Genomic DNA, 15,697 nt, shown 5'->3' on the forward strand with positions numbered 1-15,697 from the left:
ATTTCTGTCTGAATGACGATGTATCCATTGATGTAAGTATAGTGTTGAAATTAACTATTAGTGGATTACTGTCACCTTTGTGTCTGTTAATAGTTGCTTTATGTGTTTAGGTGCTTCCATGTTGGCTGCATAGATATTTATAATTGTTATATCCTCTTGTTGGATTGTTCTATTATTATGTAGTGTCCTTTTTTGTCTCTTGGTACAGACTTGGTTTTAAAGTCTGTTTTGTCCGGTATAAGTATTGCTATTCCAGCTTTCTTTTCCCTGTTTGCATACTTTTTTTTTCCATCCCTTCACTTTCAGTCTGCGTCTATCTTTAAGTCTGAAGTAAGTCTGTTAAAGGCAGCACTTAGGTTTTTGTTTTTTTATCCACCCAGGACCCTGTGTCTTTTGACTGTAGTATTTAGTCCCATTTATACTCAAAGAGATTATTCCCATTTTCTTACTTTCACTGCTTTCTAGTTTTCTGCTCCTTTTCTTTCTCTGTCCTTGTGGTTTGATGGCTTTACTGTTATGCTTAGAGTCCTTTCTATTTATGTATCTATTATAGGTTTTTGATTTGTGGTTACTGTTATGTCCATATATAACTCCTTATGTGTATAGCAGTCTATATTAAGTTGTGAGTGACTTTAGTTTGAACCCATTCTAAAAGCACTAAATTTTTACTCCCCTCCCCACCATTTTATGTATATAATCATACTTTACATCCTTTTATGAATCCCTTGCCTGATTTTTTTTTTTTCCCTTGACTGATTCTTATAGATACAATTGATTTTACTGCTTTTGTGCTTTAATTTCCATACTGGTTTTATATGTGATTAATCTTTTATTATATTTTTGCATTTATCTGTGACATTTTTTTCCTTTCCTAATTTTCTGATTATGGCCTTTTCTTTCCACTCGAAGAATTCCCCTGAATATTTCTTGTGAGGCTGGTTTAGCAGTAATGCACTCCTTTATCTCTCCTCCTATTCTGAATGGTAACTTTGCTAAGTATTCTTGTTTTTGTTTTTTTTCCTTTCAGCACTTTGAATATATTATGCCATTCCCTTCAGTCCTTCAGAGTTTTTGCTGAAAAATCAGCTCATAGGCTTATGGGGTTGTTTTTTAAATATGTACCTGCGTTCCTTTCTCTTCTTGTAAAAATCTCTGTCACTACTTTTGCCATTTTAATTACTATGTGTCTTGGTGTGGACCTCCTTAGGTTGTCTGTTTCCTTCCCCAGATTAGCGAAGTTTTCAGCTAATATTTCAGATTTTCTGCCCCTTTTCTCTCTCTTCTCCTTCTGGGATCCCTATAATGTGACTATTATGCTTGATGGTATCATTGAGTTCCCTTAACCTATTCTTGTTTTTTAGTGTATCTTTTCCTGGTTGCTGTTCAGCTTGGCTGCTTTCCATTATATACATCTTCCAAATCATGGATCCTTCTTCTGCCTCCTCTAAATTATTGATTCCCTCTTGTGTATTGTTCATCCCGGTTGAGTTCTTCATCTCTGACTCTGAGATCTTCTACTCTTTTCTCAAGTCCACTGAATATTACTTTGAGTTGTTCATCATGCATATTATCTCTGTTTCATTTGGGACGTATTCCTCTGTCTCCTCATTTGTGTATTTTTTTCCCTCCATGTATTAGATGCTAGTCCACTATATCTCCTGATCTTGAAAGCTGTGGTCTTCTGAAGGAGAGGTCCTGTAGTGCCCTATGGCACCCTGGTCACCAGAACCAGGCACTTCAGGGGTGTCTCCTGTGTGGGTACCTATGTCCTACCATTTTGGCCGAGCTGCGTTTGCCTTCAGTCAGCAGCAGTGGCCCCACTTCATCTGCTTGGGGCACACCAGGCAGGGTTTGGTGGGTGTGCTTTTAAAGTGCCAGTCCGGGGCCGCTGAGAGCCTGCAGTGTGGCAGTCCTAGCGGTCAGACCAGATGCCTGACCCCATTCTGTCTTTTGGGGCTGCAGTTGCACCTGTCTCCAGGGCGTTCTCCCTGCCTTGTCTCCTGAGAGGTTTTCATTGGTTGGTGGGGCTGGCAGTCCCACCAGAGAGGCTTGTTCCCAATCTTTCTGTTGAGGCTACATTAGCATGGATCAGCAGGGTCCTTCCTCTGCACATTTGGTTATAAGGTTCGGCTATTTGGACTGCAGGCACACTCGTGTGTGTGATTATCTTCCCTTCTCCCCAGGGCAGGAGCCACTCTGGGGTTGCTCACAGGGTGTGTTGGGACATGGTGCTAGCAAGACAGTTCTGCTGGTTCCTGCAAGTGTCTGGGTAGGAGTGGGGAGAAATGGCATTTGCCAGCTCTTTTGTTTTTGGAGAAGTTTCCTAAAGATCCCTGCACTTCTATTGTACATTCTGAGATTAGTAAATCTCCTTCACAGATACCTCTGGTGCTTTTCAAACTGTTGCTCCCATGCTGTATCTCTGCCAGGTTAGGCCGGCTCTTTAATGGCTGGGACTGCTCAGTTTCTCTGTTGTCTTCTGGGGCTCTTCGAGCTAAGCGCCACCAATTATAAAAACTCGCAAAGTGAAGGCCCACTATTTTTCAAAGCCTAACGTTATGGGGACTCGTCCTCCCAGTGCTGGACCCCCGTGCCTAGGGTTCCTGGTGTGAGGTCTGAAACTTTGACTTGTGGTGTCCCTCCTCTTTATGGTTAGTCTCTCCCTTCTTACCCTTGTTGATGTGGCCTCCTCTCTACAGTTAACTGTGGAAAATCCTCTGCCAGTCTTTGGGTCATTTTCAGAGTTAGTTGCACCGTTGTGTCTGTTACCTCAGTGTATCCATGGGATGAGGTAAGCTCAGGATCCTCCTGTTCTGCCATCTTCCCAACAAATAATACATTTTAAATTATAATTAATAAATTATCTAGTTTATTTAGCCTGATAATCTGTATTTGTTTTCTCTCTTTTATAACATTATATAGAATTGCTATGATCTTCTGGTGAGAAAGAAAAGACTTATTGTTCTCTTCAGCCACTGGTTACTTCATGCCTATGGAATAATATCCATTTCCAGAGTGGATAAACTCGAGCAAGATTTACCCCTTTTGGCTTTGGTACCCACCCCAGCTCTTTTTTACTTGTTCACCGCAAAATTTACCGAACCTTCACGGATACTGTCCGAAGGAGCCAATGGACACTGAATGTAAGAGCCAAAAAACCTAAAAAGTGTTCCTTGTAAAAAACATAAAATGTATTAATGCCCTTCTGTTGTACATGGAAATAAGATGGGGTTTGTTTGTTAACAGCCTTTATGGTTAGACTTGGAAAAATATAGTAGATATGCTATAGCACACTGGGACACTACAGGCTTGTTAGGAAGCGCTTGCCTCCTGTAACAATATTGTTATTCTTTAGAGCAAAACCATGTTTCTGGAATAAGCCGAAATCTTTAGCATTGACCTAATTTTGCATGTATTTGTTTTTCAAGTGTAATTATAAGGACAAACATACCTTGGTGGTCTGCTAGCAATCATGGAAATGAAGTACGTTGTTTGTTGTTATCTATTTATTTTTACCAATACAGTATTTTGATTATAAAACTAGAGCATAATTTGTATAACAGGTTTTTTGTTTATAGGTGGTTTGGTTGAAAACATCTTCTGGTTGTTTCTGTTAAGAAAAACAATAAAATGTTTACAAAAAAAACCTCAGATGTTCTGACATTTAATTGTATTTTGCCACACGAATTGTGGAAATAATTCAAACTATTTAGTAAGAGTATTCCTTTCCCAAATGAATAAATACATGTATTCACATAGTCCCTCCTTCTTAGGTCTCCTTTTTAAAGGCTGTATACCAGGGCCATATTTTTTCACATGCGACATCTCTGAATTAGGATGCATCTCAGAATTGATGCCTTCTTAGATTTAACAAAATACAGAATATATAGAATACATAGTTTTCCTGTGGTTGTTGATAGGTGTGCTGTGAATTTTATGCTCTGAAGCCTTTAAGAGACTCATGTGGAACCAAAATAAGGTTTAGCACTTAACCTGATAACCTTCTAAACAACACAAATGGATAAACATGGTCAGATTATTTACCAATTCTGCTATTTAGTGGGGATTATGCAGGCTTGTTAATCTCAAACTTAAAAATTTCACTGACCATTGCAAAATCTGAAAGAAAGTGCACTCACTTTGTGCCTTTTGAATTCACAGCAGTTGTATCTTTGAAGTTATTATGTTATTTTTTCTCTGCTAATGCGTTTTTCATGGTACATTCAACCACGGGGGGGTGAACTTTTTTGATATGAACGTGTTTCTTCTTTTCTGTAGGAATAAAAATAAATAAGAATTTTATGTATCTCATACAAGTTTGGGTGGTTATTAGTATCCATTAAAATTCTAAATTTCCCAAAGAATCCTCAATTAGATGACTGTATAATCTGGGACTTGGGGGTGGTGTGGAGCCTGGGGAGTCATTATCTGCTTACCAGTACCATATCTGTCCCGTTACATTTGGAACCATTTTAACAATTATCTCCTTTGATTTCCTAGTCTAGCAGAAAGATGTGTATGCAAAAGGAAAAATCATGTAAGTCATTATTACATTCCTCAAATGCAAAGAATTTCAGGAATACTTAAAGCAAATTAAAAATGCAGATATATATTTAAGAACAAGATCAGAACAATTCATAGCAACTGTGGTTGTTAATGTTAGTAAATAATCTGTTGAAACACGGTCATTAAAAATATAAAAAATGGGCACCTAGGTTACTCCATCAGTTACACATCATAGTCTTGATTTTGGTTCAGGTCATGATCTCATGGTTTGTGAGTTCAAGCCCCACGTCAGGCTCTGCACTGACAGTGCGGAGTCTGCTTGGGATTCTTTCTCAAACATTTAAAAACACAACAACAAAAAATAAAAAACAAATTGCCCTTGTCCTAGCTCAGGTTTGTTCAGTTTTTACTTAGGTACTCATAGGCAATCATAACCCTCACTGCTATAGTGCGTGGTAATTATTTTGCTAACCAGTGCTGGATAGGTAATTTAAAGGTCAAAATATTTTTACTAATTTGGGTCAAGTGATAAATTTAACAATTACATGTTATATATTTGTCTAAAACTATTGGGTTGCAAGACTTGGCTGACAGCATATACAAATTTGCTCTTTCTTTTAAAATATCCCTCGGTCTAAAAAAAAGTCTTCTGTACTACACATACCAAATGAAGATATTTAGTTAATATAAATATCTGTAACTTTAATACTTTTTAAAAACTAATCTGTACTCGGTTACTATTTGATTTAGGAATACACACTAAGAACTTGTGTACTTTTTACCTTAACAGTCCTTCTTCCAAATAAAAGGTAATCTTAGTTTTCAAGATGAATTCTGGCATTTCAAGGTCTGACAAGCCATTCCTCCACCTGTGCCAACCGGTACCCACGGTAGATGTCTACTCAGCCAGGCTACCTCGGTCCTTGGCCCAGGGCACGTCTACTGCTCTTTCAGGAAGACATCCTTCTGTATTCCCAACACCTAAAAAAAGGCTTAGAGGTGTCTCCTTTACCCTCTCATAGCCACTCACTAGAAGGAATCCCTTGTATTCTAATCAGCTCTTTGCTTGTTTGCTCTGACGATGTACATACTTTGAGGTTCAAGAACTGGGTCTTATTCAACTCAGTAACTGCAGCATTTGCTCTAGTGCCAGGCTCAGAGGTGCCCCCATCTGTTACTGAAGCTAGTGCAGTGTTCCTGAAGGAGAGGGCCAGGCCCTGCAGGGCTACAGTGACAGATTATGTCCAGAAGAGAACAGGAGAGCACTGTTGAGCTGGAAGAGATCAAGGGCTTCTCTACAAGCCCCATCACTTGAGAGAAGCCATTCAAAAGGGAAAATCCAAAAGCCAGATTACAGGTGGCTCAGAGATGATTAAGTAATCCAAGGGGTCAAAGCTGACTTACTTCCTTAGGAGGGCCATAGATTTCAAGAGATCTGATGAGTGCCTAATTTGGGTCCGATGCTTTGTAACTTCCTGTTAACTATCCATATTTTACAATCAGGGAACCTAGGGAGTAGAGGTTAAATAACACATAGGAAGCAGGGCTGAGATCTGAGCCCAGGTCCGCCTACCTTCAAAGCCCACATCATGCTGATGCTCTTCTAGGAGCAGAGATAAGTGGAGTTAGGGAAACCAGAAACATTCAATGTCAGCTCCATTTCAGAGACCTCTCCTCCCCCCCACTCCTCCCCCGGATTCCTTAACTGGGTCAAAGTCTCATTCCCTGTTAGGTTCTCTCACAGTTCTTCTGCTTCACCTGGGAAACCCCTATGACAATGGATTTTACATACATTTGTAGGATAACCGATTCTCCCACAATAGCAGAAGTGAGAAGACCAGAGCCTGAGGAGTTCTCTGACCCACACACTCTGCAACTGGCCCAGAATGTCATAACATTAGCACTGACCACTAACTTCCCTACTTTTGACCCTTTTAACCTTGGAACAACCAGAGAAAGCCAGATATGCTTACTAATTAATGACATACCATGTCCTCCTAAGCTGCTCCCAGCTTCCCCATGCTAACAAGCTCCAATCGGAGCACATCAGACACCTTCCCTGTTTTTTCACATTACACCTTTCCCATTCCCCTGCCTTTGGATCTCTGCAAAAAGCAAAGGATGGCGACTCATTCTCTTGCTATACCAGGTTTTATGCCTCAGCTTATTTCCATTTAGCTGGTCTTCCTTTATTTTCACACTGTAATATTCTCCTTTCCATATAGTTATCAATGAGTCCACAAAATATGTGAAAAAGAGAATATGGTATTAGTGGGCTTAGCTTTTCAATCTAATCTATTTACATTTGCCCCAACATGAAAGATCCCATCAGGTTTCGGACAAAGATGGGAGACTCATTCATGTGAAAATAGTGCAATTGATGCTTTGAGGTGATTTCACTTTTTAAATTCTGCTTGATATACAGTTGCTGGGGATGTCCTAACTTCCCAAAGAAAATTTTACAAAGTGACCAGGACCCATCAGCAACCCAATATGCACTGATACATAATAAGTATCACCAGGCTGAAGCAGGACCGCAAAAACAGCTTTTTGGCTGATAAAGTTTACCCACAAAAGTCTTCAATGGTCACTAAAACATTATTTCTCTGGTCAAGCAGTGCCCTGAGAACATTGGTTTTTACCAAATATTGGAATGTCTTTAATCCCATCACTTTCTATCTTATTTCATTTTCTACAACCCACCTTTAAAATTGCTTAGCTAATGACCTTCTTTAAAATGACACCTCTAGGGGCACCTGGGGGGCTCAGTCAGTTAAGCGTCTGGCTTCAGCTCAGGTCATGATCTCACAGTTCATGAGTTCGAGCCCTGCATGGGGCTCTGTGCTGACAGCTCAGAGCCTGGAGCCTGCTAAGGATTCTGTGTCTCCCTTTCTGTCTGCCCCTCCCCTGCTTGTGCGCTCTCTCTCTCAAAAACAAACATTAAAAAAATTTTTTTTAATAAAATGACACCTCTAATCCGTGCATTTGCTAGATGACATTCTCATTTCACCACTCCATTTCTCCTCTACACTCTATTCTCCTTCCTTCTCCCAGCCCTTTGTACCTCCATTATCCCGTCTTCCTAAGGGATTCCACCCAGGGATCTCAGGGCTGTCCCTGTGCAAGGACTGACCTCCATTTCCTACAGCAGCCAGAATCTGCACAGAGTTCTGTGGCCCTCACGTCTAATGTGACATTAGAGTAAAAATTGAGAATGAAGTTGATAATCCTCTGGAGAGACTGGACTGCTTGCTCGTGACACAATCATGTTATGTAGAATGTGTTACATCTCAGGAGCCCCAGAAGGCATCACTATCACTGATTTTCAGAGAAGGCAATAGTTGCTGTCTTTAATACTAAACTCAGGAAGAAAAGGTAAAGTGATGTTTCATATCCTCTGCTTAAGAAGGTAAGAAAGTGTGTAAAAGGGTTTTTTTAAAAAGACCTTGAAAATAAGAGTTTTAAAAAACCAGAAAGAAATATCCAGTTATTTAGAAAATTCACATAGGTGGAAGGGATTTGTCTCACACTGCTGATGGACCACATCCAACCCCACAAATGAGAATCCATGTTTAGGTGAATGTGATATTAACTGAGGATGGAATATCAGAGATAACTACGTTCTTTGGTTAGCTTTTTGTTTTAAGTGCTTTTTTTGATGTTACCAGCCACAGTAAAATAACAAGAGGTTCTTTGTTACCCAGAGCTTTTGAGATGTTACTTACTATGGAGGTCCGTTTTCAATTCCTGTTCCATAAGAAAACGCAGCTCTTCAAGATTCCCTTGTAGCCAAATGCTGATACGCTCAATGTTTTCATCCCTTTCCTGCAGCCTCTCTGTTAGCTTTTTTATTCCTTGCAAAGTCTCACCACCACTGTTTACCAGTTCCTTTAAAAAATAATGTTTTGCGGTGTGTAAATATAAATTCCAACAAAAGAAATAAAAACGTTGAGTGAATCGTGTCCAAGACAAAAATATATACGCAAAGTTGGTATTACTCTTGCAAACTAAGTATGCACAGCACATTCACAAAGTCCTGTCAAAGATCTCAGGGGAAAAATGGATTAGCAAAGGAGACGAATGACACTCTCACTGAAGTCCAACTTTTAACTGGGTAGGACGGCGGTGGTGATGGTGGTGGCGGCGGCATAAAAAGCCAGCTCACCTTCAAAGCAGCACAGAATTGCAGACCATCTTCTGCATGGCTTACAGCTTAAGAGCTTTAGAATCAGGCTGGATCTGAGTTTTAAAGCCCCGTAAGTTCATGAACTGTTCCGTGTTGAGCAAGTTACTTCAACTCTCTGAGCCTCAGTAGCTTCATCTGAAAAACGTTAAAAGCTAAGCCAGGATCATATGTAAACCTGAAATACTTAGAAAGTGGCAAAGCAGGATTTAAACTCCATCCTGCCTGCCTTTATAGTGCTGGGGGCGGGAGGGGGGCGTGGAGAAGCAGCAGGGCTTGGTAACACATGGAGGGCAGATGAACTTCAGACGTGACAACTGTGGCCTCAAATAGTGTGTGGTCAATTTGTGTTTCTGGCTAGGGGGTGGGGGAGTCATTCCCTTTAACCTACTCCTGGTAGAGTAGGAAGACAATTTCCCAAAGGATTACGATTTCATAGTGACATTGGACCCCGCTAAAAATAAGACAAAGGTCCCAAATGGAGTCACTTATGCTGAGCCTCAGATCACCAACGTGAAAATTAATTTAATTACAGTTTTGGCTCTCTGGGAAATGGAATCTTACACTGGTCATTCAGGAATCATCTAATCACCCGATCAGCACTAGTTAGGTCATCTGCCTGATAGATGCCTGCCATCAGCTAAAGGCAAGTGATCCTGCAATAACCAGTCTGCTTTTTTTGCTTAGTATAACTTCCCTGTTCCTGCTCCCTTCTGCCTATAAAAGTCCTCTGTTTTGTATAGCTCCTCAGAGCACCTTTTTATCTGCTAGCTTGGATGCTGCTCGATTCATGAATCATTGAATAAAGCTAATATGATACTTAAAATTTACTAATGAATTTTGTTTTTTCAACAACATTTTAAGATGATGGTCATTGTCACTCCCTTTCAATCCTGACTTCCTACACACACACACACACACACACACACACACACACACACACTTATTAGGTAAGTGAATATTTTTAGAAATATAATATTTATGGAGACAACACAAAAAAGCTCACCTTAACTGTAGTCTGAAATTCAGCCCACAAATCCAAATACTTCCCTAAAATAAAAATTTTCAAAATTCAAAGGTTATGGAAATGTGAAGATTTTTATAAAAGTAATGCTATTTGTTTTCCAAAAATTATGTTTATCTAAAAATTTCTACCTCCAAAATGACAGAAAAACTGGACCAGACTTGCCCTCCTACTATCAGCAAGGAGAAAATATATGAAATATATTTGTTTTCCTATCCTTCGTGACCAAACACCTCCAATCCATACCTTTAATGCCCAGGTCAGAGCGCCCCCGCGTGGCGCCGCCCTGCAAGTGCTGCACACATCATTACTGGGGAAGTTAAGTGCACCTGTGCGACTACACTGGGTGAGAACACCTGCCATTTTGCACCTGATTTCCTGTACACTTTGCCCCATGTGCCTTTTCCCTTTGCTGATTTTACTCTGTATCCTTCACTGTAATGGGCAATAACCATAACTTGAGCCCGGTGGATCCTAGCTAATCACTGAGCCTAAGGATGGTCTTGAGGACCCCTATTACAACACCTGAAAGCTGCAAAATCCTGCTGAGAAAAATAAGTTCTAAACAAATGAAGATATATACTGTGTTCTTGGATTGAAAGACTTAATTTTGTTAATATGTCAATTCTCTCCAAATTGGTTCACAGAGTCAGTGCAAACCCAATTAAGATCCCGACAGGTATGTGTAATTATAGATTAATAAGCTGATTCTAAAACTTATATGGAAATCAAAAGACCTAAAATAGCCAGAATAGTTCCAAGAGTGAAGCACAAGTGTGGAGAACTTACAGTACCCAATTTACAGGCTGAATATGAAACTACAGTAATCAGGACAGTGTGGTATCGGTGTGAAGTTAGATATTGAGAAGGAAAAGATGCATCAAATGGACATCTGAAAAAGTTGGAGTAGTACAATGCTAAAAAGACAGTCCTTCCAACAATGGTGCTAGAACAACTGGATATACATAAGAGAAAACAATGAAATTCAACTCTTACCCCACGTGTAAACATGAACTTGAAATGAACTGGAGATGTAGACATAACAGTGAAAACTAAAAGCTTATAAAGAAAATACTGGAGAAAATCTTTGAGAACTTGGCTTAGGCAAAAATGTCTTATTACACAGAAAGTACTAACCTTAAAAGATGAAATAAATAAAGCAGACTTTATCCAAAGGCAAGACTTTTGTGTTTTTTTTTTAATGTTTATTTTTGAGAGAGAGACAGAGCGTGAGAGGCAGAGGGGCAGAGAGAGAAGGAGTCACAGAACCCGAAGCAGGCTCCAGGCTCCGAGCTGTCAGCAAAGAGCCCGATGCGGGGCTCGAACTTACGGACTGAGAGATCATGAACTGAGCTGAAGTTCGACACTTAACCGACTGAGCCACCCAGGCACCCAGACTTTTGCTCTTTTCAAGAAAACATTAAGAAAATGAAAACTCAAGCCTCATACTGGAAAAGGACTCATTTCCAGAATACACAAAGATTTTAACGTAACAACACAAACAACACAAAGCAATAAGCAAAAGATTTGGACAAATGGAAGACTGCATTTTCCAGAGATGGCCCCACAATATATTTCATCCCACATGTGCTTCCCAAAATGAGATGCTGACAACGCCTCCCATTAGTGGTGGCATCTGTGTCCCCTCCCCTTGTACTCGGGATGCTAGCTTTTGGAACATAGCAGGCCAAGCAACTACATGGAGAGTCCAGCAGAGAGCCAGCATCAACATAAGACACACCGAGTGAGTGGGTGGCTCTTCAGATGCTTCCAGTCCCCAGCAGCCAAATTAACCCCAGACATCAAGTTGCTCCAGCTAATGTCATGCAGAGCAGACATGAGGGGTCTCTACCAGGCTCTGGCCAAATTGCCAATTTGGGAGCAAAGTAAATGATTTGTAATATTTGTTATGCTGCAATGGATAATTGGTTCAAGGCACTTCACAAAGGATGATGTACAAGTGGCCAAAAAGCACATGAAAACATAACATCAGTCATCGGAGAAATACAAATAAAAATCACGATGAAATACCATTATATACCTATTAAAAATGGCTTAAATGTTAACAATTTTAAGTGTTCCTTTTAATTTTTTTTTTTAAGTTGGTTCACTTTTGAGAGAGAGAGAGAGACAGAGCATGAGCAGGGGAGGGGCAGAGAGAGAGAGAGAGAGGGAGGCACAGAATCCGAAGCAGGCTCCAGGCTCTGAGCTGTCAGCACAGAGCCCGATGTGGGGTTCAAACCCACAAACCACGAGATCATGACCTCCGCCGAACTCGGATGCTTAACCGACTGAGCCACCCAAGGGCCCGAACAATTGTAAGTGTTTTGACAATTCTGAATGTTGGTGAGGATGGGGAGTATCCCATTGCTAGCGGAGTGATAAATTTGTACAACCACTTTGGCAAACTATTTTGGCAGTTTCTTACTGCCAAGTTAAACATACACTAACTATACAACCCAGCAATTCCACCCCTCGGTATTTACCCAAGAGAAATGAAAACAAATATTCACAAAAACAAGTGTAAACAAAGAGTAACCAAAACCTGGAAAAAATCCAAATGTCCTTCAGCTGGTGAATGGACAAACAAAACATGGTAGATCTTCATAATGGAATACTTAATTATACAGCTATAAAACGGAACAAAGCAATGAGACATGCAACAACATGAATGATCTAAAAAAAAAAAGAAAAAAAAAGCTAGCTGAGTGAAAGACATGCAGTACGAAAGTGTGCATACTCCATCATTCCATTTGTATCTAATCCTTAGTGACGGAATGCAGATCAGTGGGTTCCAGGAGCCGGAGATAGACGGGAAAGTAGCCACCAAGGGTCACCAGGGAAACAAAAATGTTCTCTATCTTACTTGGGGTGGCAGTGGTTAGAGTGGCATGTACATTTGTCAAAACTCATTGAACTTAACATGGGTGCATTTTATTGGATGCAAATCAGTAAAATTTATTTAAATAAAACAAAACATTGGGGCACCACCTGGGTGGCTCAGTAGGTTAAGCGTCCGACTTCGGCTCAGGTCATGATCCCGTGGTCTGTGAGTTCGAGCCCCGCGTCAGGCTCTATAATGACAGCTTAGAGCCTGGAGCCTGCTTCAGATTCTGTGTCTCCCTCTCTCTCTGCCCCTCCCCAGTTCATACTCTCTCTCTCAAGAATAAAGAAACACCAAAAAAAATGTTTAATAAAACAAAACAGTTATTCTTTATATATAAAGATCACCCATGACACATTACTTACTCTGATGAGCTGTCAGTTGCCAACACAGGTCACCTGACGCGCGCTTGAGGTCTTCTTCTCTTTTTTTGTATAGCTCTATGTTGTTCTTCATATATGCAATATACTGGAATTAAAAGCATGTGACTGTTTTAAGCAGTTTAGATACTGTAGATTAATTATCCGTGAGTCATTCGGCAAACATTTATTGATCCTCCTGTGCCACTGACTATTCTCAGTACAAGGGTAACAGAGCAGAACTCTTGTTAAGCTTACATTCCGGTGAAGGAGATAAGGGGTCTGGCTTCCCAGTCAACATTTAAGCCCCCCAAAACACACCGCATTCAGAATATAATTTGCCGCGAGAAGAAATTAAAAGATATTCTGCTCAAATACATCATGTCCACAAACAAAATATTGCCCTGTACACAAAATGTGCATGCAGTAAATGTGCCGAGGCAGCCATGCTGCCAGACCGGAGGAGTTTGGTGTAGGACCTCAGAGAAAGGACTTATTGAGACTGGAGACCCCACAGATTTGTTCACTCCATTCAGAGGTTTCACTGGGTTGGTAATGGAGGCAGTAGTGGCTTGGGTATTAAAATCATCACTTTCTGTTCTGACCACCCAATGCTCAGGAATGCTAAACTCTAAAGTCTCTGGGAACTCTGAAAGCATGGGCTTTGGATATAAATTTGGCACTCACCCAGTTTTAAGAGAGGAACAGTCAAATACTAGAAACTACTGATAAAAAGAATCTAGAAAATGGCATCCAGTACTATAGAAGGTGTAGATGCGGAACTGTTTATAAGCCTGTTGTAGGGTCTAATCATGCAGCCTTGATCTTGTCCCAGTCTGTGTGGCTTGTTGGAAGCTTTTGTAGTAAATCAAAGTGAAAACCCTGTAAGTCAAGTCCAAGTCATCATTCCTGCCCCTCGTTGAACGTGAATCACTGTTTGTAGACTTGCCTAGTTCAGCTGCTTTCCCGTAACTCTCAAATGTTTTAACACACTGAATTGTAACTATCTATTTATTTGCGACTTCCTCAGCTAGACTATGAGCTTCCTAAGGACTTGGGGCAGTGTCTTTTTCATCTCTGTATTCATTGTGCCTTCTCCAAGGCCAGGGATTCCGTGGGGGCTTAAAACATTTGCTGAGAGTAGGGATGTAATCAGCAAGACGGAGAGTGGTGAGTGAATACGAGAACAGCACAGGGTCATTCGGGGCCTCGTAGACGGTCAATAGATTAAAGAGAATTTTTAGAATCAGTGTTTTCACATAGTCATCCATTTGCTTACCCATTACTAACGTAGCAAAAACAATTCCAGGTATTTTAGTAAATAATCTATGTCATCTTGATAGGAAGACAGTCTTGTGGAATATTTCCATGGGTAGAGGAAATGCTTTATGAGATTGTTTCGAGGGCGAGAAGAATGAACATGTATTGCATGCGTGCAGGTTACTGATGATGGTGCCAGGGCTCTGGAGCACATTTACCTTTCCAAAGTGCATTAGTACCTCTTATGCCACTTTAATTCTGCCAAAAAACATTGGTCCTCATACTGGTAGATAACTGCTGTGATTTAAATGATGGAAAAAATTACCCAGAGAGGTAAAGCAATGTTTCCCTTAGTGTCTTATTGCTGTGGGATGGTTTTGATTTCTCTAGCTATTAAGAGTTATTAAAAAAATATAGAACCTCAGTTTCCTCATTTATAAAAGGAACATAATATCTTATCCACCTTAAAGGTTACTGTGAGCATCAAATGGGACTGAATCCCCCTCCCGTGGCACTGTGCAAAACCCTTGGGATCCACTGATACAGATCCTCACCTTGAGGTCAATGTAGTTTACTGGGAAAAAATGATACAATCGATACAAGACAGACAGACAACCTAATGTTTTAAATGGGTAAAAAACTTGAACAGGCACTTCACAAAGAGGTATACGCGTGGCCAACAACATATAAATAGATGCTTCATTAACCATCAGGAAAATGCAAATTAAAACCACAATGGGACACCACTACACCCTCCCAGAATAGTTAAATGGAAAAAAAAAAAACCCAAGGTTTGGTGAGAATGTAGAACCAGTGGTGTTCTCACAGGCCCCGCTGGGAGTTGCAATTACTTCAACTTCTTGAGAGATGGCACTGTGCACTAGAATGGACAGTCCACATCCCTATAGCCTTGAGCTTCCACTTGAGGGGTATACCCCACAGGAATATGCACGTATGTTCCCCCAAAATACATGTACTAGAATATTCATGGCAACACTATTTCTAATAGGCACAATTAGAAACTCTCTGACCCCCCCCCCATCCACAAAGTATATAACTGTAGTACAGCCATATACTTGAATACTATACATCATTAGGGATGAACAAACCATACTACACTCAATAATAAAGATGAACCTTACAAATAGTATTGAGCAAGAGTGCATACTGTATCATTCTATACATATAATGTTCAGAAACAGACAAAACTAACCTTTGGTGTTAGAAGCCAGTATAGTGTTACCCATGTGGGGAGGCCAGTGACAGGAAGGGACACAGAAAATATCTGGATACTGTCAGCACTTTGTTTCTTGATCTGCATGCTGGTTACCTGTGTGTGCTCATTATGCGTTTCACTTATGATTTGTGCACTTTTCTATATGTACTTTAAGTTTTATTTAAAAAGTGTCAAGAGCTATGATTTCTTTTTCTCTCATAACTATTACAGGTCTAGGCAACCAGTCAAACCACCATGCAAAGTG

At 40.3% G+C, this 15,697-nt stretch overlaps 2 protein-coding genes across 4 annotated transcripts in view; one reads left to right on the forward strand and one right to left on the reverse strand.

The window, feature by feature from the left end:
- The window catches only part of JKAMP (JNK1/MAPK8 associated membrane protein), a 30,331-nt gene extending 26,062 nt beyond the window's left edge, over positions 1-4,269 (forward strand). For all 3 annotated transcript variants that reach the window (XM_047862270.1, XM_047862272.1, XM_047862271.1), the window contains exon 7: positions 2,923-4,269. In XM_047862270.1, the coding sequence (XP_047718226.1) occupies positions 2,923-3,141 (219 nt within the window). In that variant the 3' untranslated portion in view covers positions 3,142-4,269. The remainder of the gene's footprint in view (positions 1-2,922) is intronic.
- Positions 3,527-15,697, reverse strand: part of CCDC175 (coiled-coil domain containing 175) — a 77,616-nt gene continuing 65,445 nt past the window's right edge. The window contains exons 17-21 of the mRNA XM_047862269.1: positions 12,963-13,065; positions 9,696-9,739; positions 8,232-8,394; positions 4,140-4,272; positions 3,527-3,610 (exon numbers count right to left, since the gene is read on the reverse strand). Of these exons, the coding sequence (XP_047718225.1) occupies positions 4,187-4,272; positions 8,232-8,394; positions 9,696-9,739; positions 12,963-13,065 (396 nt within the window). The 3' untranslated portion in view covers positions 3,527-3,610; positions 4,140-4,186. The remainder of the gene's footprint in view (positions 3,611-4,139; positions 4,273-8,231; positions 8,395-9,695; positions 9,740-12,962; positions 13,066-15,697) is intronic.

The sequence above is a fragment of the Prionailurus viverrinus genome, chromosome B3 (assembly GCF_022837055.1).
Source record: "Prionailurus viverrinus isolate Anna chromosome B3, UM_Priviv_1.0, whole genome shotgun sequence".
NCBI classification, from domain to species: Eukaryota; Metazoa; Chordata; class Mammalia; order Carnivora; family Felidae; genus Prionailurus; species Prionailurus viverrinus.